This window comes from Schistocerca nitens, chromosome 2 (assembly GCF_023898315.1).
Source record: "Schistocerca nitens isolate TAMUIC-IGC-003100 chromosome 2, iqSchNite1.1, whole genome shotgun sequence".
In the NCBI taxonomy this organism is placed as follows: domain Eukaryota; kingdom Metazoa; phylum Arthropoda; class Insecta; order Orthoptera; family Acrididae; genus Schistocerca; species Schistocerca nitens.
The window spans coordinates 285,271,386-285,294,904 of record NC_064615.1 but is presented as its reverse complement, the minus strand read 5'-3'; the positions used below and the strand labels follow the sequence as shown (position 1 = coordinate 285,294,904).

General features: G+C 42.0%; 1 protein-coding gene across 1 annotated transcript in view; it reads right to left on the bottom strand.

Moving 5' to 3' along the window:
• Positions 1–23,519, bottom strand: part of LOC126236034 (TBC1 domain family member 16) — a 105,407-nt gene that overhangs the window by 40,239 nt on the left and 41,649 nt on the right. Inside the window, exon 7 of the mRNA XM_049945066.1 lies at positions 13,210–13,349. Coding sequence (XP_049801023.1) covers positions 13,210–13,349 — 140 coding nt within the window. The remainder of the gene's footprint in view (positions 1–13,209; positions 13,350–23,519) is intronic.

Below are 23,519 nucleotides of genomic sequence, written 5' to 3'. Positions count from 1 at the left end.
CTTTAAGTTAAAGCTGTAAAAAGCACTGAATAAGCAGTTGTGATGAACAGTATTGTCTATGTGGAAGGGAAGTTACATATTCTAGCTGGTGCACTTCTGCATGTAGAAACAGTGACTGTGGTAGCAGATGATACCCCACATGTGGTAGCAATGACAAATGCCTTTGATTATGATGCCCTCATGCATGCACAACAACGTGATATTGAGTTGCATGATTTATTGCAACAATCCAAAGAACTGAAGTTACAGCTCATGTGATGTAGCAGGAGGAGAGATACACCCATTTGAGCCACAGCAATTCAGAGCAAAAGCTAGAGCATCAATGCACAATCTGGCACACCTGGGAATAAGGTGCAGTGTCATGTTAGTCATACAGAACTTTGTATGGGCAGATACGCACACAGACTGCAGAACATCTGTAAAGCGTTGTGGACATGCCAGAGAAATAAAATCACGCGGCATGTCAGGGCACCATTAGGTGCATTTCTTTCACCAAACCAGCATTTTGGACATGGTGCACCAACATCATGCATCGGAATACAGTTATTGTCTCGCGGTGGTAGAAAGGTTCACCAAGTGGCCTGAGGAATTTCCAATGAAGGACTTCACGGCAGAAACTGTAACGCAAACATTTTTTCATGGCTGGATGGCCCAGTCTGGAGTCCTGCTGAAAATTACCTCTGGTCAAGGATTGCAATTTGAAGCCTATGTCTTCAGAGCATTGACCATGTTATTAGGTACATAGTGCATGTGTACCACAGTGTTAGTACACTGTTAACTTCAAATCATTTCTTGCACTTTGAACTTCTTCTACCATCCCTTCCAGCATTGTGTGTCTTTTCTTAATCCTGTTCCTTTTTGTTCCTCCTACAGAAGAACTCTTTTAAGAAATTCCCCTGAAAATTGAGGTTCGACGATGTTTCTAAATGTATGTATTTCTCAGAACTGCTCCATATCTTCCTGTTTTGATGAATGGATGCCTAGGCATTATGAAAGGGAGTTTGATGTGGAAAGGGTGGAAGGAGTCAAAGTGGAGGTAATGTTAGTTAATGGTTGGCTTCATATTGACTGAGGATTGGACATGAGATTCAATGACACACAGGTCAATTCCAAGGAAGGTGGCTCTGGATGTGACCATCTGAAGCTGAGATGGGGAAAGAAGTTAAGCTCCTGCAGGAAGTGAAAGAGTTGCTGTTCACTGTGAGGTCATGTCACAAAGGCCTCATTGATAAAGCTAACTACAAAGGTAAGTTGTTGCCAACCATTCTGTCTTAAAATTGCTGCTATTTGCCAGTAACAGATAAATTTATTATTATTTCTGTAAGTTAAGTGGGCAGAACAGAAAGAATGTGTGTGTGTGTGTGTGTGTGTGAGAGAGAGAGAGAGAGAGAGAGAGAGAGAGAGAGAGAGAGAGAGAGAGAGAGAGAGAGAGGGGGGGGAGGGGGGGTTGGGGGGTTGGGAGATGGGTCATGCCTTTGCAGGGACCATCAATGATTAGTTACACTGATTAATGCTTGAACTAATTGCAAAAGTGAGCCATATAGCCATATATGATACATGATCTGTTCCAAAAATGAGTTTCTACAACCATCAATGCCTCATATTATGCGCAGTGTACAATGAGCGATGAGACAAATGCATTTCATGCTATACCTAGATCGCATAGCTATGTGAGTAAATACAACTGTTTACCATACAGCCATAACACCGAGTAAAGAAGAGGTGAAGAGAGGGAAGTGATGTGCAAGGGCTAGGAGGAGGGGCAGTGGTCAAGATAATGAAGATTTAAACATATTGTCCACAAAGACCCCTACTTCTTTCTTGCTGACCAAGCACAAGTAATTAGGAAAATTTTCTTCTCTACTCAGACTATGCTTCTGTTCAGGGTGTGAGTTGCTCAGTTAACTACCACAGAGATACATTCTCATGAGGCAGAAAAATGTATGTGTGCAGACCCTTGTAAGTCATGAAACGAATCACAGTCAGGTGAACTGAGACCTAAACTATAGGGCATGTGAAATAATCACTATTTCACAACAAATTAATCACTAGCACTTGTAGATGACATCATGTATTGTTGCACAAAATAAGTATATTGCTTCACAGCAGTTGAGGGCTGTTATGATCAAATTTTCCACACAATTTGCATTAATATACTTAAGGCATATTTTCTTCATATGGCATTAGAGCTAACATGATGAGCCCATGGCAATAAGAAGTTTTATAAAGCATTATTTCTTTTACACAGGACCTAATGAGAAAATTCTTGTTTTTGATAAGAACATCATTGGTTACTTGATTAACATTTCAACTCTGGTCCAAAGTTTTTCAAAATATCTTTCATTAATGCTGATAATTTGCTACCTGATTTTTAACGCAAAAACCAAGCAGAAGCACTATGTCTCTTACAACCTAGGCACTAGCATAAAAACAAAGACCATAATAAAAGCAAAAGAAGAGTGAATGGCAGTAACACAAATACCCAACCTATATTAAGAATCTAGTGACCTTTCAGATTTGCCACATGTTTTGCATGTAAGCTCAGTCTTACATAGCCAAGTGTCCGACAAAAAAATTGAACCAATCTCCTGTTGTTGTTGTGGTCTACAGTCCAGAGACTGGTTTGATGCAGCCCTACATGCTACTCTATCCTGAACCTGTGCAAGCCTCTTCACCTCCAAGTACCTACTGCAACCTAGATCCTTCTGAATCAGCTTAATGTATGCATCTCTTGGTCCCCTCTATGATTTTTACCCTCTATGCTGCCCTCCAATACTAAATTGGTGATACCTTGATGCCTCAGAACATGTCCAACCTACTGATCCCTTCTTCTATTCAAGTTGTGCCACAAATTCCTCTACTCTCCAATTTTATTCAGTATCTCCTCATTGGTTACATGATCTACTCATCTAATCTTCAGCATTCTTCTGTAGCACGACATTTCGAAAGCTTCTATTCACTTCTTGTCCAAACTATTTATTGTCCATGTTTCACTTCCACACATGGCTGCACTCCATACAAATACTTTCAGAAAAGACTTCTTGACACTTTAATCTATACTCAATGTTAATAAATTTTTCTTCAGAAACGCTTTCCTTGCCATTGTCAGTCTACATTTTATATCCTCTCTACTTTGACCATCATCAGTTATGTTACTCCCCAAATAGCAAAACTCATTTACTACTTTAAGTGTCTCATTTCCTAACCTAATTCCCTAAGCATCACCTGATTTAATTCTATTACATTCCATTATCCTCAGTTTTCTTTTGTTGTTGTTCATCTTATATCCTCCTTTCAAGACACTGTCCATTACATTTAATTGCTCTTCCAGGTCCTTTGCTGTCTCTGACAGAATTACAATGTCATCATCAGTAAACCACAAAGTTTTTATTTCCTCTCCATGGATTTTAATTCCTACTCCAAATTTTCCTTTTGTTTCCTTTACTACTTGCTCAATATATAGATTGAGTAACATCGGGGATAGGCTACAACCCTGTCTCACTCCATTCTCAACCACTGCTTCTATTTCATGCCCCTCAACCCTTGTAATTCCCATCTGGCTTCTGTACAAATTGTAAATAGCCTTTCGCTCCCTATATTTGACTCCTGCCACTTTCTGAATTTGAAAGACAGCATTCCAGTCAACATTGTCAAAAGCTTTCTCTAAGTCTAAAAATGTTAGACATGTAGGTTTTGCCTTTCCTTAATCTGTCTTTTAAGATACTCCAACACACATAACTGCAAACTCCTGTACTCAAATAGATCACATCTTCACAAATTTAAGGGACTTTCAGTACAAAAGTGAAGTTATAGAAACAGCCCTGTCAGACCATGATGCAATAAAAATATGTCTAAATTATATCACCACAAATGAAACACACACAAAAAGTATGGAAAAAAAGAAGCTTAAATGAACAAAACTGAACAGCCCTTAGGATAAAACTTGAAAAAGAAGGATGGGAAATACTGGAAGAAAATTCTCCATCAGTGGATCATAAAGTGACTCATTTTATTGACACACTTTCCTACCATCTCAATGTTACAAGCCCAGTAATAAAAACTAAAGCCAAAAGCACAAATAAAAACAAAAAATGGATAACAAAAGGCATTTTGGTCTCTAGGAACAAGATAAAAATGAAGCACAGAATATATAAAACTAGCATTGATGAAAACTTTAAAGAGTACTACAGAAAATATAAAAGAATGTATGCTAAAGTACTGCAAGCAGCCAAATGACTAGAAGCAAAAAAGTATATAAATAGTGCTGCTAATAAAAGCAAGACTTGCTGGTCTACTATAAACACAAATTGCAAACCCTCCAAATCACAGGAACACAGTAAAATACAGTTCATGATCAGCAAAAAAATTATACCTGAACAGAATAAAACCATAAATCTCTTCAATGACTATTTTGCAACAGTAGGCCAAAAACTAAAAGAAAAAACAAAAAACACAATAACACCTGGAAAACATTTATTAATCCCCAGGGAAAAACATTGGCACTTTTCCCAGTGAAAGAAGAAAAAACATTTAAGATGATAAAAAAACCTAAAACAAACAAAATTATGTGGAATTGACAGAATATCAAGTATAGAAATTAAACACTTTATGCAGGAACTCACGAAAGCTCTTACACATCTAATTGATTCATCATTCCTGGAAGGAACTTTTCCAAAGTGCTTAAAGACAGCACTGATAAAACTAATACATAAAAAGGTTGTGACAGTGCCACGACATTTAACAGTGCCGCCACGACAGTACGCGCAAACGGCGATAGAGGCGCTCCGCAACTCGGATGAGCGCGGGAGCGCCACCTAGCTATGAACGGCGCCGGCCGCATGTCACGGCATGGCAGTCAAATGAGAGATACTGAGTTGTTATCATGTGACCAGCTATTGTTTCTAAGTGAGTGTGTTTGAATATCCACACAATTATTGCTGATTAAAGGTTATAACACTTTTTGGCGACGAGGTCGTATATTTTCACTGCATTGTGGATTTGTGTGTTCGTAACGGGGCAGACATGGAACAGCTTATGCAAGAGCTCATTGAACAACAAACACAGCTGACGGCTGCTATTCAGGCGTTGTCGACGTCGCTTACTCATCGTCTGTCTTCCTCTTCTCTGCCTCCATTCCCTCCTTACGACGAGGCCGCTGAAGACTGGGAGGATTATGAGAAGCGTTTGCGGCAACACTTCTTGGCTTTCGGCATTGTCGACGCTCCTATGTGTAAGTTGTTATTTCTATCTTGGATTTCCCCACGGATCTATCATCTGCTATCTCAGTTAGCCCCTCTGCGGGAACCTGCCTCCCTGTCCTTCCAAGAAATGTGTGACTTATTGTCTAACTATTACCGCAAAAACACCCACGTCGTTGCTGCCCACGTGGCGTTCTACCGTTGTCGTAAACAGCCCCATCAATCTTACCGAGCTTGGGCGGCAGAACTACACGTCTGAGTAGGAAATGTCAGTTTGTCACGGACACTCTTCATGGGTCTTACGCTGATTCAATGGTTAGGGATGCTATTCTACGGGTTGCTCCTGATAAAGAAGTTCGGCAATGTGCCCTACAACTGTCAAACCTGTCGTTGTCGGAAGTTCTAAGCATCGCTCAATCCTCTGAAGTGTCTCACGCTGCTGGTGCGCAAATAGACGCGTGGTGTGATGTAGGCGCTGTACAGTCAACTTTCGACACGGACAATTTGCCTGTTTCACAGGGGAACGAAGATGTGTTGGCAGTTCACTCGCGTAAATAACATCACGCTGGGCCGCAACGCTCACAGCGAAAACAGCAACCACAGAAGCAGGTTCGTTCCGCACTTCCTTCTTGTCCACATTGTTTCGTACAACATGACAGGGCCGCGTGTCCAAAACGTTGGGCCACTTGTAATTCATGTAGGAAAAAAGGCCACATTGCTTCTGTGTGTCAGTCCCCTAAAGTTCCTGTCAACGAGGATGAGGCATCGGACATGGATGTTAACTGTGTGCTGTCTCAAACAAATAAGTTGTTTGTTACTGTTCGTGTTCTGGATAAAGACATTCGTACGCAAGTGGACGCTGGCTCTGCAGTAACTCTCATTAATTCTCGCACGTATTTGGAGTTGGGCTCCCCTACCTTGTCTCCAGTTACGCGAAATCTGAGAACTTATAATAAACAGAAAATTCCTATCATTGGCCAGTTTGATGCTTCCACTGCCTTCAAGCCTGTTGTTAGGCCCCTCACGTTTTATGTGGTGGATCATGCGGGCACTGAAAACCTGTTTGGTTATGATGCTTTCCAGTTGTTCGGGTTCTCCACTGATGATGATGTGCACCTCATATCTGAGGATATTCCGTATCAACAGCTGGATGGATTGTGTTCTGAATTTTCGTCTGTGTTCTCTGCTGGTTTGGGTCGTGCCAAGGACTTTGAAGCCCACATTACTCTTAAACCTACAGCTCGCCCTAAGTTTTTACAGGCACACCCTATTCCGGTGGCGTTGTGTGCACCTGTCAAGGCTGAGATAGACAGGTTAACAGCTTCAGGGATTCTCCTTCCTGTTACCTCCAGCGAATGGGCATCGCCAATCATGGTGGTTTCTAAACCAAACGGGAGTCTGCGATTGTGTGGTGATTTTAAAGCCACCGTCAACGCTCAGAGCCTCATTGACACTTATCCTCTTCCCCGTCCTGACGACTTATTTACCAAGCTCGCTGTGGGCCAGTTCTTTTCCAAACTTGACTTATCGGAGGCGTACCATCAGTTGCCGTTGGATGCTTCTTCCAAGGAATTTCTCGTCATCAACACTCCTTGTGGGTTGTATCAGTACCAGCGGTTACCATTTGGCGTTGCTAGCGCGCTGGCCATTTTTCAGCGGTTTTTGGAACAGCTCACGGCTTCCGTTCCCAGTTGCATCAACTATCTGGATGACATTGTTGTCACGGGGGCCTCCACTGAGGAGCACCTTCGCAATTTGCGTTCACTGTTTCGGGTTTTGCATTCGGCTGGGTTGAAGTGCAATCTGGACAAGTCACAGTTCTTCCAACCCTCCATTGTGTATCTTGGTTTCCACTTGTCCCGTGAGGGCATACGTCCTCTACGTCAGCACGTTGCAGCCATTAACGCTCTACCCCGGCCGTCTACGGTCAAAGAACTTCAGGCGTTTCTAGGCAAGATTGCTTATTATCACAAATTCATTCCATCCACGGCGGCGGTAGCTCATCCTCTGCATCAGCTGTTATGCAAAAACGTCCCTTTCTGTTGGTCCGACGAGTGTGAGCAGGCTTTTGTCCGCCTGAAGGCTCATTTGCAGTCGGCGCCTTGTCTTGCCACATTCCATCCGGGTCATCACTTGGTTCTGGCGACTGATGCGTCACAGTATGGCCTAGGGGCTGTTCTCGCCCATCGGTATGAGGATGTGTCAGAACGACCCATCGCCTATGCTTCCAAGACCCTCAACGATGCGCAACAGCGTTACTCTCAGATCGAAAAGGAGGCACTCGCTATCATTTATGCTCTAAAAAAGTTCAGCGTTTTTTTTATGGGTCTAAGTTTCACCTCATCACCGACCACAAGCCGCTGGTCTCTCTGTTCAGCCCATCGGCATCGCTTCCGGATAAGGCAGCTCACCGCCTGCAACGTTGGGCCTTACACTTGTCTCGTTTTCACTATGAGATTCACTATCGCCCCACGGCCCAGCACACCAACGCTGACGCATTGTCGCGATTGCCGATGGGCCCCGACCCGGTTTTCGATCGTGATGAACTACTCTGTTTCCACATTGAGGAGGAAGAATGTCGTGCAGTCGAGGGTTTTCCAGTTACAGGTTCGCAGGTCGTGTCGGCTACTGCGCTGGACCCAGTCCTGCGTCAGGTGATCGGTTTTGTTCAACGGGGTTGGCCGGACAGGACCAAGGGCCGGGCATCGGATCCCCTTCGCAACTACCATGCCTTGCGCCTTTGTCTGACTGTTCATGATGGTGTTGTTCTTCTGGCCACGGATGGCGCATCTCCACGGGTCGTGGTGCCAGCCTCTCTTCGCAAAGATGTTCTCAAACTGTTGCATGAAGGCCATTGGGGGATTTCTCGGACTAAGTCCCTGGCCCGCAGGCACGTTTATTGGCCCGGTATTGATTCGGACATCGCCCACATGGTTGCTGCGTGTGGTCGGTGTGCTCAACAACTGGCTGCACCTCGTACAATGCCCTCTCCGTGGCCTGATCCAGCGCAGCCATGGGAACGGGTGCACGCTGACTTTTCTGGCCCCTTCCTCGGTACTTATTGGCCACTGTTGATTGACGCCTTCTCGAAGTTTCCGTTTATTGTTCGATGTCCGTCGCCCACCACTGCGGCGACGACGCTGGCTTTGTCCAAAATCTTTGCGCTAGAAGGTCTTCCATCCACGATCGTCACGGACAATGGCCCTCAGTTCTCTTCGCAGGCCTTCCATGCTTTTTGTACTGGACAAGGGATTCATCATGTTACAGCACCGCCCTTCCATCCGCAATCGAATGGGGAGGTCGAGTGCCTTGTCCGCACTTTCAAAAGCAAGATGAAAAAATTCCTTAGTGATTTTTCCACAGATGACGCTCTGCTGCAATTTCTGAGTTCTTATCGCTTCACGCCTCTGGGTGATCGCAGCCCTGCTGAACTCTTGCATGGCCGCCAACCGCGCACTCTACTGCACCTGCTTCACCCTGTCAGGCCTTGTGCTGTGTCCCCTAGTGTGGGAAAATACTCGGTGGGCGCCGACGTGTGGGCACGAGGGCATGGATCTCACCCTAAATGGATTCCAGGGGTGGTCAAGGCTCTTCGCAGCCGCCGGCTTTGTGAAATACGTACGGACGATGGCATGGTTGTTCGCCATTACGACCAGATGTGCCCACGAGTGGTGGCCACGCCGGTGCCACCGCCCCTTCCTTCGTCTCCACCAGCCCAAGAAGCCAGTCCTGTCGCTGCTGCCGATCTACCGTACGTGTTGATGCAGCCGACGTCGCTACCGCTTCCGAGTACGCCGGAACCGACCCCAGTCGCGACGCCGCCTTCTCCAGGACCCATCTCGCTGGAGCACACCCCCAGGCCCACAACACCTATGGATGCTGCTCCGGAGTTTTCACCCATCATCTCATCCAGGAGGCATGTTCCACGCACGAGCTTCCGTCCTGGACATTTTCGACCATACTCTCGTGTCTCTCCGCGGGATCTTCTTGGGGCCTCACAAGAGGCCATGGATGTCTCCGCACTGTCCATGTCTCCAAGGAAGTGAGTGTTTTTTTTTTCAAGGGGGGGAAAAGTGTTGTGACAGTGCCACGACATTTAACAGTGCCGCCACGACAGTACATGGAAACGTTGATAGAGGCGCTCCGCATCTCGGCTGAGCATGGGAGCGCCACGTAGCTACGAACGGCGCCGGCCGCATGTCACGGCACGGCAGTCGAATGAGAGATACTGAGTTGTTATCATGTGACCAGCTATTGTTTCTAAGTGAGTGTGTTTGAATATCCACGCAATTATTGGTGATTAAAGGTTATAACAGGCCTATAGCTCTTTTACCAGTCATATCAAAAATATTTGAATGAGCTTATGCACAGAGACTCGTTGCTTTTCTGATGAAATAGGAAATAATCAACAAGAATCAGTTTGGCTTCCAGAAAATTAAATGCACCATAGATGCAGCAATAGATCTCATTCAAAATGTCATAACAAACTTGGACTCTAAAAATAAATGTGTAGGAGTATTTATGGATCTAACAAAGGCACTCGTATGTGTAGACCACAAATCTTTAGCAGAAATGTTAGGAGTACATGGCATAAGAGGAAATTCAGGAGATTCTCTCATACCTGACAAACAGGAGCCAATATACTGAAATTACAAAAATTACTGGTGAAAAAATAAGATCTAAAGCAAGAATTTTACACATCTCTGTGCCACAAGGCTCCATTCTTGGCTCAATACTCTTCATTTTGTACACAAATCACATCCCAAATATGATTAGGTATGGTAGTATAGTTACCTATGCAGATGACACAACTCTTCTGTTCATGGATAAAGACACAGAAAAGCTAGAAATAAAAGTCAATGTAGAAGTAAATAATGCCATCCAAAGATTTACTTAATTAAACCTGCACAACAATATTACTAAAACACTTTGTGTAAACTTCAGACTTCGAAACTTTCACAGTGAAGATATCAATGTATGCATAGATGAGTGCATAGCACAGAACACCAAATATACAAAATTCCTTGGGATAATTATCGATGAAAATGTAAACTGGGATAAGCATATAGAATATTTAAGGGGAAAACGCAGCGCAAACCTATATGTGCTGCACAAACTCAGCTACCTAAAAGATACAGGCATTATGAAAACAATATACTATGCATTAATTCATACAACATTAAGTTACGGCATAACTTTGTGGGGAGGTACCTCGAAAGCAAACATTAATAAAATATTTAAATTACAAAAAAAGAAGCCATAAGAATGGTAGCCAACCTTAAATGGAAAGATTCATGTAAACCAGCATTTAAAGCTCTCAAAATACTGACATTACCCAGTATATACCTATACGAATCCCTCTGTTGGACAAAATTCAAATATTCTCCCGATACTAGAGATAACAACACACAACACAGCTATGACACAAGAAAATGGAACCTCTTCCATGAGCCTACAAACAACACCACAAAATAAAAATAAAAAGTCATCATACACTGGACCAAAAGCCCTTGAAAAACTTCCTTCATTTTTGAGAGAAATAAACAATAAAAATATTTTCAAAAAATGTCTGAAAAAATTTCTAATAGAAAACTGTTATTACAGTGTAAATGAATTTATGTGCACTACAGTTCAAAACAATTGCAATACCATTATTGTATCAAAAGAAAAATTGTACAAAACCTAATTTAATATGAAACAGCCTTAGAATAAAATTATGATAAATTATATTTTTGTTAAACAGTAGACAGTAAATGCTATGTACCTGTTGGTGCATGAAATTAAAATATATCTTGATCCATACAGTGTACTTTCTCAAAGGATAAATAAATAAATAAAGATAAGTCATAGGGTCAATATTGCCTCAAGTGTTCCAGCATTTCTACAGAATCCAAACCGAGCTTCCCCTAGGTCAGCTTCTACCAGTTTTTCCATTTGTCTGTAAAGAATTCGTGTTACTATTTTGCAGCTGTGACTTATTAAACTGATATTTCGGTAATTTTCACACCTGTCAACACCTGCTTTCTTTGGGATTGGAATTATTATATTCTTCTTGAAGTCTGAGGGAATTTCGCCTGTCTCGTACATCTTGCTCACCAGATGGTAGAGTTTTGTCAGGACTGGCTCTCCCAAGTCCGTCAGTAGTTCCAATGGAATGTTGTCTACTCCTGCGGCCTTGTTTCGACTCAGGTCTTTCAGTGCTCTGTCAAACTCTTCACGCAGTATCATATCTCCCATTTCATCTTCATCTACATCCTCTTCGATTACCATAATATTGCCCTCAAGTACATCGCCCTCGTATAGACCCTCTATATACTGTACTCCCTTCTTTGCTTGGAACTGGTTTTCCATCTGAGATTTTGATATTCATGCAAATAGTTCTCTTTTCTCCTAAGGTCTCTCTAATTTTCCCATAGGCAGTGCCTATCTTACCCCTAGTTATATATGCCTCTACATCCTTACATTGGTCCTCTAGCCATCCCTGCTTAGCCATTTTGCACTTCCTGCCGATTTCATTTTTGAGACGTTTGTATTCCTTTTTGCCTGCTTCATTTACTGCGTTTTTATATTTTCTCCTTTCATCAATTAAATTCAATATCTCTTCTGTTACCCAAGGATTTTTACTAGCCCTTGTCTTTTTAACTACTTGATCCTCTGTTGCCTTCACTATTCCATCTCTCAAAGCTACCCATTATTCTTCTACTGAATTTCTTTTCCCCCTTCTTGTCAATTGTTCCCTAACGCTCTCTCTGTAACTCTCCATAACCTTTGGTTCTTTCAGTTTATCCTGGTCACATCTCCTTACATTCCCACCTTTTTGCAGTTTCATCAGTTTTGTGGTCAGAGTTCACATCTTCCCCTGGAAATGCCTTACAATTTAAAACCTGTGTCTTACCATTATATAATCTATCTGAAACCTTCCAGTGTCTCCAGGCCTCTTCCATGTATACAATCTTATTTCATGATTCTTAAACCAAATGTTAGCTATGATTAAATTATGCTCTGTACAATATTCTACCAGGCGGCTTCCTCTTTCATTCCTTACCTCCATTCCATATTCACCTACTACTTTTCCTTCTCTTCCTTTTCCTAATACCAAATTCCAGTCCCCCACGATTACTAAATTTTTGTATCCTTTCACTATCCAAATAATTTCTTTTATCTCACCATACATTTCTTCAATCTCTTCGTCATCTGCGGAGCTAATTGGCATATAAACTTGCACTACTGTGGTCACCTAGGGTTTTGTGTCTATCTTGGCTACAATAATGCATTCACTATGCTGTTCGTAGTAACATACCTACGCTTCTATTTTTTTATTCATTATTAAACCTACTCCTGCATTACCCCTATCTGATTTTGTATTTATAGCCCTGTATTCACCTGACCAGAAGTATTGTTCCTCCTGCCACCGAACTTCACTAATTCCCACTACATCTAAACTTTAACCTATCCATTTCCCTTTTTAAATTTTCTGATCTCCTGCCCAATTAACAGATCTGACATTCCACACTCTGATCCGTTGAAAGCCTGTTTTGGTTCTCCTGATAATGATGTCCTTCTGAGTAGTCCCTGCCTGGAGATCTGAATGGGGGATTATTTTACTTCCGGAATATTTTACACAAGAGGATGCCTCAATCATTTAATCCTACAGCAAAGCTGCAAGCCCTCGGGAAAAATTACGGCTGTAGTTTCACCTTGCTTTCAGCCGTTTGTAGTACCAGCACAGCAAGCCATTTTGGTTAATGTTACAATGCCAGATCAGTCAATCATCCTGCAACTACTGAAAGGATGCTGTCCCTCTTCAGGAACCACACGTTTGTCTGGCCTCTCAACACATAGCCCTCAATTATGGTTGCACCTTTGGTACAGCTCTCTGTATCACTGAGGCACGCAGGTCTCCCCACCAACGGCAAAGTCCCTGGTTCATAAGGGGGACCAATCTCCTATATAATGAAATCTTTACTGGAACCAATAATGTATAAAGTTTTGAGATTATTGAAACACTAACGTTATCTCATGGTATTCCTGCCTGCGGATGGCAATAATCTGATCCCTCTCTTCATGTGTGCTCTGATAAGAATAACAGTGAAGCAGGAATGGCCACACTGTGCTTCTCATTTCTGGTTCCAGGCCTCCAAAAAATATACCCTGCAAAGAAAAATGAATTTCTATCGCAAGACAAGCAACAAATTTGCAGCCAGAACTCTAGTTTCGACATAAACTTTTACATATTATAAGGATACATATAACATATTTTAAATATTAAGTTTTAAATTAATAATAATAATAATTAGAAGATAATACAATTAAGCTAGTTCCCTTTAAGAACATTCTTAATGGATTTTATGTATACAGACTGAAGTGTTGAGTGAAAATTTGTACCAAGGCTGGGAATCGAATCTGGGTCTCTTGCTTACTGGGTAGGTGCACTACCCACTAAGTCACCTCGGCACACCAGTTCGCACAACTGCATGGATTACCCTGGCTCCCCTCCCTCCTCAATCCAAATACTCACTGCTGCGCCAGTCTACTTTAAATTCCCCCTAACACAAAATTGTGTCATTTCATTTGTATATGTACTTGCATCTGGGTTTCAGGGTGGATTCCCCATTTACGTTTGATGCTTATGTGCTATTCCAGAACATGGACAGCCTGAAAAATTCTGTTCTTGTGTAAGAGGGAACTTAAAGTAGACTCGGGCAGCAATGAAAATTTGGATTGAGGAGTGAGGCGTGTCTGGGTAATCCACACAGTTTTGCGAACCGATATGCCATGGTGGCTTAGTGGCTAGCACATCTGCCTAGAAAGCAGGAGATAGGAGTTTGATTCCCGGCCTTGGTACAAAGTTCAGTCACTGCTTCAGACTATGTACATAAAATTATATCTGCATGAGACCAGTAAAGCCTCTGAAATTGTGTCATTTCATTTGTGTTCTTAATGGAAATTAATTATGAAAACTACTTTTATAGTTTTTGAGTGAATAACAAACTCCCAGTGTATTTATAGATTTCGTGAAACTCTCTCCTATCCTCGAATGTAATGGTTCTTATCTTCAGTCCAGAGACTGGTTTGATGTCGCTCTCCATGCTACTCTATCTTGTGCAAACCTTTTCATCTCTGAATAACTACTGCAATCTACATCCTTCTGGATCTGCTTACTGTATTCATCTCTTGGTTTCCCTCCATGATTTATACAGCCCCCCCCCCCCCCCCCACACACACACGTCCCTCCAACCCTTCAATACTGAATTGGTGATCCCTTAATGTCTTGGAATGTGTTCTGTCAACTGATACCTTCTTCTAATATGAAAAGGATAGACTGCTACTCACTATATACCAAAAATGTTGTCACAGAGATGCACAACAAAAATACTGCTAAACGAGTAAGGTTTTGGCCAAAAAGCAAAGCCTTCTTTTGAATTAGACAACACACATACAAATACAACTCTCTCATACAGGACCACTGCCCCCCCCCTCCCCCTCCCCCTCCCGCTCTCGCTCTCTCTCTCTCTCTCTCTCTCTCTTCTGTGGCTCTGTGGCCTGTCTGTGACTAAACATTTCCTTTATGTGGTGAGTATCAATCTATCCTTTTTTCATAATGCTGTTATTAATCCATCCTGGATTTTCCATTGTTTGATCCCTTCTTATAGTCAGGTTGCGCAACATTTTTTTTTTCTCCCCAATTCTATTCAGTATCTGATCAGTTACATGATCCACCGACCAAATCTTCAGAAATGTTCTGTAGCACCACATTTCATAATTTCTAAACTGTTTATCACCCATGTCTCATTTCCATACATGGCTACACCCCATATAAATACTTTCCAAAAAGACTTCCTAGCACTTAGATCTATATTCAATGTTTACAAATTTCTCTTCTTCAGAAATGCTTTTCTTGCCATTGCCAGTCTACATTTTTATATCCTCACCTCTCCGGCCATCATCTATTATTCTGCTACCCAAATACTAAAATCCACTACTACTCTAAGTGTCTCATTTCCTAATCTAATTCCCTCAGCATCACCTGATTTAATTTGACTACATTCAATTATCCTTGTTTTGCTTTTCTTGATGTTCATCTTACATCCTTCTTTCACAACACTGTCCATTCTATTCAACTGCTCTTCTGTCTCTGACAGAATTAATGTGTCATCAGCACACTTCAAAGTTTTTTTTCTTCTCCCTGAACTTTAATTCCCACTCCAGATTTCTTTCTTTCCTCCTTCCCCCCCCCCCCCCCCCCCTCCCCAGGCTTGCCACGAGTTCCCCCAAGTGAAATTCCCTGAGATTTCCCTGATTTTCAGACAAGTTTTAGCATTTTACCCTGACAAATTTTGAGATCTCCAGTGCAAGTAAAGACATAAGTTGACAAAATAATGTAAGGACTTCTGCATTTCTAAACATGTGAGGAAAATCTTAAGTACTAAGATCAACATCTTTTAGACAGAGAAAGCAAGCCGAACGGTACATATATTTCATAAGACCATTGACGTTATTTTATTTCAATAAACCAAAACACATTTTGTGACAAAAATTCACATTTTGTTGGAGTTGCAAGACAGATTTAAAATACTTTCACTGATTTCAAAAATAACCCCAGAAAAAAAGTAGTCCTCTTGGAAGAAGTGTATACGGCAGATAAGAGTTGTGTAAACCAACACCACAGGTGATTGCCAATAAAAAGTTGGTTCTACTACGTTCATTATTGTCAGTTATTACACACTGTATTACGTCTATTATTTTAAGGTATTGTGTGGTGTTTCCTTCAAGAAATACATGAGTACATAGCAAACAAACTGCCAGCGATTGCCACCATTTTCTTCTTCTTATCGTCCATTCTTTCTAATATATAAACTAATTTTGAAGTCCAAAAAGTACTAGAATACATAAAATGTCTATAAAATGCCATGCTGTACAATGCACTTGCGGTGAGAGTCACAATTCCTGAAATCCATCACCCATGGTCTCTGTCCTTCCAAGGAGCACCACAGTCCAGGGTCCATGGATAAACAATGAAAATCTGCTGCATTGCGCCACACACAAACAGACCTGGCCTGCAAGGAGATCGGTAAGACTAAATCCAATGGGCAGGGCCTGCACATTAGTGGGAAATGGTGAGCTTGAGATCTGCAGGCCCAATACATTGGAGATACTCACAGAAATGGCCTGCTGTTTTGGCCCATCATGGAAGTTGACTCGTGTGGCCAACTATTTACGTCACACACAGTATGTTGATGAAATGAGACTGCAGTGATCAATCCACACAACAGATAACTTGCGCAAAAACTCTATATCAATAAGGATAGCTAGCAACAAACTGTAAAGACAGGCACATAGAAAAGACAATCACACTCTCACAACTAAATTTTTGGCCATAGCCTTTGTCAGAATATGAGAGCACACACACACATTCACACAATCACTCAGACACAACTCATGCACACATGATTGCCATCTCTGGCTACTGGGTCAACAGTCTCAGAGAATCAGATCCAAGAAAACCACTCCTAATGCGTCTCTGCCTCTTGTCAGCAACTGCTAGGCTAGCGGCAAGAAGTTGTGGCAGCACTGACTGCAAGCTGAGGGGAGAAGCAGTAAAGAATGAGGGAGCAGGGAAGCAGCACATGTACTCAGCTGCACCCATCCAGTGATGATGCATGACATCTCAGTGAACAAACCACTTTATCTACAGAGACAAAAACCAGATTTTTCCCATGTTTTTTATTTTTCAAATTTCCCTGACATGTTTGAGATTTCTTGATTTCCAGAATTTGTGGCAACCCTGCTTTGGTCTTCTTTATTGCTTGCTCAATGTACAGATTGAATAATGTTGGGGACAAGCTACAACCCTGTTTTGCTCCCTTCTCAGCCACTGCTTGCCTTTCATAACCATCGGCACTTATATACTGCCACCTGGTTTCTGTACAATTTGCAAATAGCCTGCAGCTCCCTGTATTTTACCCCCGCTACATTTAGAATTTCAAAGAGAGTACTCTAGTCAACACTGTCAAAAACCTTCTCTAAGTCTGTGAATGCTATAAATGTAGGTTTGTCTTTCCTTGATCTATGTTCTAAGATAAGCCACAGGATCAGTATTGCCTTGCCTGCACCTACATTTTTCTGGAATCCAAACTGATCTTCCCCGATGTTGGCTTCTACCAATTATCCCATCCTTCTGCAAAGAATTTGCATCAGTATTTTGCAAACATGACGTATTAAAACTGACAGTTTGGTAATATTCATACTTATCAGCACCTGCTTTCTTTGAAATTGGAATTATTATAGTCTTCTTGAAGTCTGAGGGTATTTTGCCTGTCTCATACATCTTGCTCACCAGATGGTAGAGTTTTGTCATGGCTCGCTCTCCCGAGGCTATCAGTAGCTCTAACAGAATGTTGTCTACTACTGGGGCCTTGTTTTGACCTAGGTCTTTCAGTGTTCTGTCAAATTCTTCACACAGTATTGTCTTTCTCTTTTCATCTTCATCTACATCATCTTCCATTTTCATAATATTGCCCTCAAGTACATCTACCTTGTGTAAGTCATCTTTATACTTCTTCCACCTTTCTGCTTTCCCTTCTTTGCTTAGGACTAGTTTTCCATCTGAGCTCCTGATATTCATACAGCTGGTTCTTTTTTCTCCAAAGGTCTCTCTAATTTTCCTGTAGACAGCATCTATCTTATTGCTACTGATATATGCTTCTACATCCTTACATTTGTCATACAGCCATTCCTGCTTAGCCATTTTGCACTTCCAGTCCATCTCATTTTTTAGACGTTTGTATTCCCTTTCGCCTGCTTCATTTATTGCATTTACATATTTTCTCCTTTCATCAATTAAATTCAGTATATCTTGTGCTACCCAAGGATTTCTGGTAGCCTTCATCTTTTTACCTACTTTATCCTCTGCTGTATTCGCTGTTTCATCTCTTAATGCTACACATTCTTCTCCTACTGTATTCCTTTCCTCTGTTCTTGTCAATCATTCCCTAATACTACCTCTGAAACTCTCAACAAGCTCTAGTTCTTTCACCTTATTCGGGTCCCATCTCCTTAATTGAATACCTTTTTCCAATTTCTTCAGTTTTAATGTACAGTTCATAACCAATAAACTGCGATCAGAGTCCACATCTGCCCCTCGAAATGTGTTACAATTTAAAATCTGGTTCCGAAATCTCTGTCTTGCCATTATATAATCAATCTGAAACCTTCTGGCGTCTCCAGGTCTCTTCCACTTATACGACCTTCTTTCATGATTCTTAAACCAAGTGTTAGCAATGATTAAATTATGTTCTGTGCAGAATTCGCCCAGGTGGCTTTCTCTTTCATTCCTTTTCAGTATTCCATATCACCTAAAATTTTTTCTTCTCTTCCTTTTCCTATTGTTGAATTCTAGACCCTCATCACAATTAAATTTTCATCTCCCTTAACTATCTGAATAATTACTTTTACCTCATCAAACATTTGTTCAATCACTCCATCATTTGTGGAGCTAGGTGGCATATACATTTGTACTACTGTGGTGAGTTTGGGCTTCATGTCTATCTTGGCGACAATAATGCATTCACTATGCTATTCATAGTAGCTTACCCACATTCCTATTTCATTAGTAAACCTAATCCTGCAATACCCCTATTTTCATAAATATATTTATCTCACCAGAAGTCCTGTTCTTCCTGCCACCAAACTTGACTGTTTTCCACTGTATCTAACTTCAACCTATCCATTTCCCTTTTTAAATTTTCTAACCTACTTGCCCAATTAAGGGATCTAACATTCCACACTGTGATCCACAGTGTATGGAGATGCTGCTATTGATCGCAGTACAGTTAGTCAGTGGGTAAGCAGGTTATGTGATGAACGCGGGCTCCAACAGGTTGGTCCAGAATTTTACCGTGCGGGTACACAGGCACTGGTTCCAAGATGGCATAAGACAGTTGAGAGGGATGGAAATGACGAGGAGAAATGAAAATATTGTTCCTAAAGGATGTATCTACACACCATAAAACTTTCAAACATGTAGAATAAAAGATGGATTTTTAAAAAAATAGTGTGCATTTCTTTTGGAGTGACCCTCGTAATTGACTGCTCCAAATGATGGATATTATTACTGTGGGAAGTCCAGGATGTGTGAGTTGTTCTTGTGTGAATGTGTGAATTTTCTACCTCTGAAGAAAGACTGTGCACAAGCTGAGATATTTCTATCATTCTTTTTCATTGTGCCTATCTGCAACTCAACATTTTCTGTATGTGGTGAGTAGCAATCTATCCTTTACATACTATCGGTGTGATACAATAGAATTATTACAATAATAGGCAAATTGTCCTGTATCAGAAGGGGAAAAGTAGAGAGAGCGAGGGGGGGGGGGGGGGAGTAGGGACAGGGGGAGGTATTTGAAAGCAGTTAGAATTCTTTTCCTGCACATTGAGGGGTGGAAGCAAAGGATTCACAGGTTAAATGTGTCTCCTGCACACACAGCATCTCGGGCTGGAATGCAGCATCACATGGGGTGCAAGCAGCAATCTGGAGGGAGTGGGGAAGGGAAAGGGGAAGGGACAGCAGTGCACAGGTAGGGAGAGAGATGAATGCTGTCTGGTGGAGTGTGCAGTGATTAGCCTCCAACAGGTGCAGTGTCAGGAGATTGTGGGGCAGGGAGGTCAGGAAAAAAGGAACAAAAAATGAGATAAGTGGGAAAAGATGGGTGGATGTATTGGCAGTGGGCTGCAAATAAACAGGGTGGGAGGTGAGAATGGGGAGGAGATGATAGGACATACGGGGTGGAAACTGTTGGGGGAGGAGGCGTGGCAATATGTTACTGTAGGCTGAGGCCAGGGTAATTATGGGAACAGAGAATGTGTTGTAAGGATAACTCCCATCAGTGCAGTTCAGAAAAGCTGGTGGGGGAGGGAAGGATCCAGATGGCTTGAGTAGTGAAGCAGCCATTGAAATCAAGCATGTTATGTTCAGCTGCGTGTTGTGCCACAGGGTGGTCTACTTTCTTCTTGGCCACAATCTGGCTGTGGCTCTTCACCCTGGTGGACAACTGGTTGCTAGTCATACCAATACAAAAAGCTGTGCAATGACTGCAGCAGAGATGGTAAATGACATGGCTGCTTTCACAGGTGGCCCACCCCTGATCATTGATTACCTATCATCGTGCCCTGAAACGGGGGGGACCTCCTACCCGTGATACTTTCAATCCCTCCTGAAGTGGTGTTCCACTGCCCACCCAAACTCCACAATATCCTAGTCCATTCCTGTGCCACTCCCAATCCCAACCCCTTGTCCTATTCCAGTCCTGTCACAGGTTTATCCTACACCATCAGGTGCGAGACCACTTGTAAAAGCAGCTATGTCATTTACCAGCCTGCTGTAATGACTGCACGGCTTTTTATATTGGTATGACTACCAACCATCTGTCCACCATGATGAATGGGCACTGCCAAACTGTGGACAAGAGCAAAGTAGGCCACCCTTTGGCACAACATGTAGAGAATCTTTTCTTACATTGTTGATATTCCTACCTGGATTTTCCATTGTTTGATCTGAATCTAACACTTTGTACGGATATGAATTGGGAAAGATCACATAGGCTCAGATGTGGATAAAGCAGGTGGTAGGTTTTGGTCTTTTGGTAGAATACTGGGGAAGTGCAGTCAGTCTACAAAGGAGACTGTTTACAAATCACTTGTGCAACCAGTTCTAGAGTACTGCTTAAGTGTGTGGGACCTGTAACAAATAGGAAAATATGGGATAGTGAATGTGTACAAAATGGCAGCACAAATGGTCACAGGTTTGTTTGATCCATGGGAGAGTGTCACAGAGATACTGAAGGAACTGAACTAGAAGACCCTTGAAGATAGACATTGTGACGAAGCAAGCTGGGATATTTTTAATTACCCTTTTGTTTTGCCATCTGCCTCCTTAAATTCGTTTTTTTACTTTTAACTATTTACCATTAGCATCTACATCTACATCCATACTCTGCAAGCCACCTGACGGTGTGTGGCGGAGGGTACTTTGAGTACCTCTATTGGTTCTCCCGTCTATACCAGTCTCGTATTGTTCGTGGAAAGAAAGACTGTCGGTATGCCTCTGTGTGGGCTCTAATCTCTCTGATTTTATCCTCATGGTCTCTTTGCGAGATGTACGTAGGAGGGAGCAATATACTGCTTGACTCCTCGGTTAAGGTATGTTCTCGAAACTTCAACAAAAGCCCGTACCGAGCTACTGAGCGTCTCTCTTGCAGAGTCTTACACTGGAGTTTATCTATCATCTCCGTAATGCTTTCGTGATTACTAAATGATCCTGTAACAAAGTGTGCTGCTCTCCGTTGGATCTTCTCTCTCTCTTCTATCAACCCTATCTGGTACAGATCCCACACCGGTGAGCAGTATTCAAGCAGTGGGCGAAAAAGTGTACTGTAACCTACTTCCTTTGTTTTCGGATTGCATTTCCTTAGGATTCTTCCAATGAATCTCAGTCTGGCATCTGCTTTACCGACAATTAATTTTATATGGTCATTCCATTTTAAATCACTCCTAATGCCTACTCTCAGATAATTTATGGAATTAACTGCTTCCAGTTGCTGACCTGCTATATTGTAGCTAAATGATAAAGGATCTTTCTTTCTATGTATTCACAGCACATTACACTTGTCTACATTGAGATTCAACTGCCATTCCCTGCTCCATGCATCAATTCGTTGCAGATCCTCCTGCATTTCAGTACAATTTTCCATTGTTACAACCTCTCGATATACTACAGAATCATCCAAAAAAAACCTCAGTGAACTTCTGAGTTGTCCACAAGGTCATTTATGTATATTGTGAATAGCAATGGTCCTACGACACTCCCCTGCGGCACACCTGAAATCACTCTTACTTCGGAAGACTTCTCTCCACTGAGAATGACATGCTGCTTTCTGTTATCTAGTAACTCTTCAATCCAATCACACAATTGGTCTGATAGTCTATATGCTCTTACTTTGTTCATTAAACAACTGTGGGGAACTGTATCAAACACCTTGCGGAAGTCAAGAAACATTGCATCTACCTGGGAACCCGAGTCTATGGTCCTCTGAGTCTCGTGGACGAATAGCGCGAGCTGGGTTTCACACAATCGTCTTTTTCAAAACCCATGCTGATTCATACAGAGTAGATTTCTAGTCTCCAGAAAAGTCATTATACTTGAACATAATACATGTTCCAAAATTCTACAACTGATCGATGTTAGAGATATAGGTCTGTAGTTCTGCACATCTGTTTGACGTCACTTCTTGAAAACGGGGATGACATGTGCCCTTTTCCAATCCTTTGGAACGCTACGCTCTTCTAGAGACCTATGGTACACCGCTGCAAGAAGGGGGGCAAGTTCCTTCGTGTACTCTGTGTAAAATCGAACTGGTATCCCATCAGGTCCAGTGGCATTTCCTCTTCTGAGCAATTTTAATTGTTTTTCTATCCCTCTGTCATCTATTTCGATATCTACCGTTTTGTTGTCTGTGCGACAATCTAGAGAAGGAACTACTGTGCAGTCTTCCTCTGTGAAACAGCTTTGGAAAAAGACATTTGGTATTTCAGCCTTTAGTCTGTCATCCTCTGTTTCAGTACCATTTTGGTCACAGAGTGTCTGGACATTTTGTTTTGATCCACCTACCGCTTTGATACACGACCAAACTTTCTTAGGATCTTCTGCGAAGTCAGTACATAGAACTTTACTTTTGAATTCATTGAACACCTCTCGTACAGCCCTACATTTCGCTTCATGTAATTTTTGTTTGTCTGCAAGGCTTTGGCTATGTTTATGTTTGCTGTGAAGTTCCCTTTGCTTCCGCAGCAGTTTTCTAACTCGGTTGTTGTACCACGGTGGCTCTTTTCCATATCTTATGATCTTTCTTGGCACATACTCATTTAATGCATCTTGTATGATGGTTCTAAACTTTTTCCACTGATCCTCAACAGTCTGTTTGTCACAAGAAGGTCTAATATGTTATCGCCACAAGTCGGTTCTCGGTTTAACTGCTCAAGGTAATTTTCAAATAATGCACTTAAAAAAATTTCACTTGATTCTTTGTCCCTGCCACCCATTATAAACGTTTGAGTCACCCAATCTATACCTGGCAAATTAAAATCTCCACCCAGAACTATAACATGGTCGGGAAATCTATTCTGAATATTTTCCAAATTTTCCTTCAGGTGCTCTGTCACAACAGCTGCTGAGCCAGGGGGCCTATAGAGACATCCAATTACCATGTTTGAGCCTGCTTTAACCGTGGCCTTCACCCAAATTATTTCACATTTCGGATCTCCGTCAAT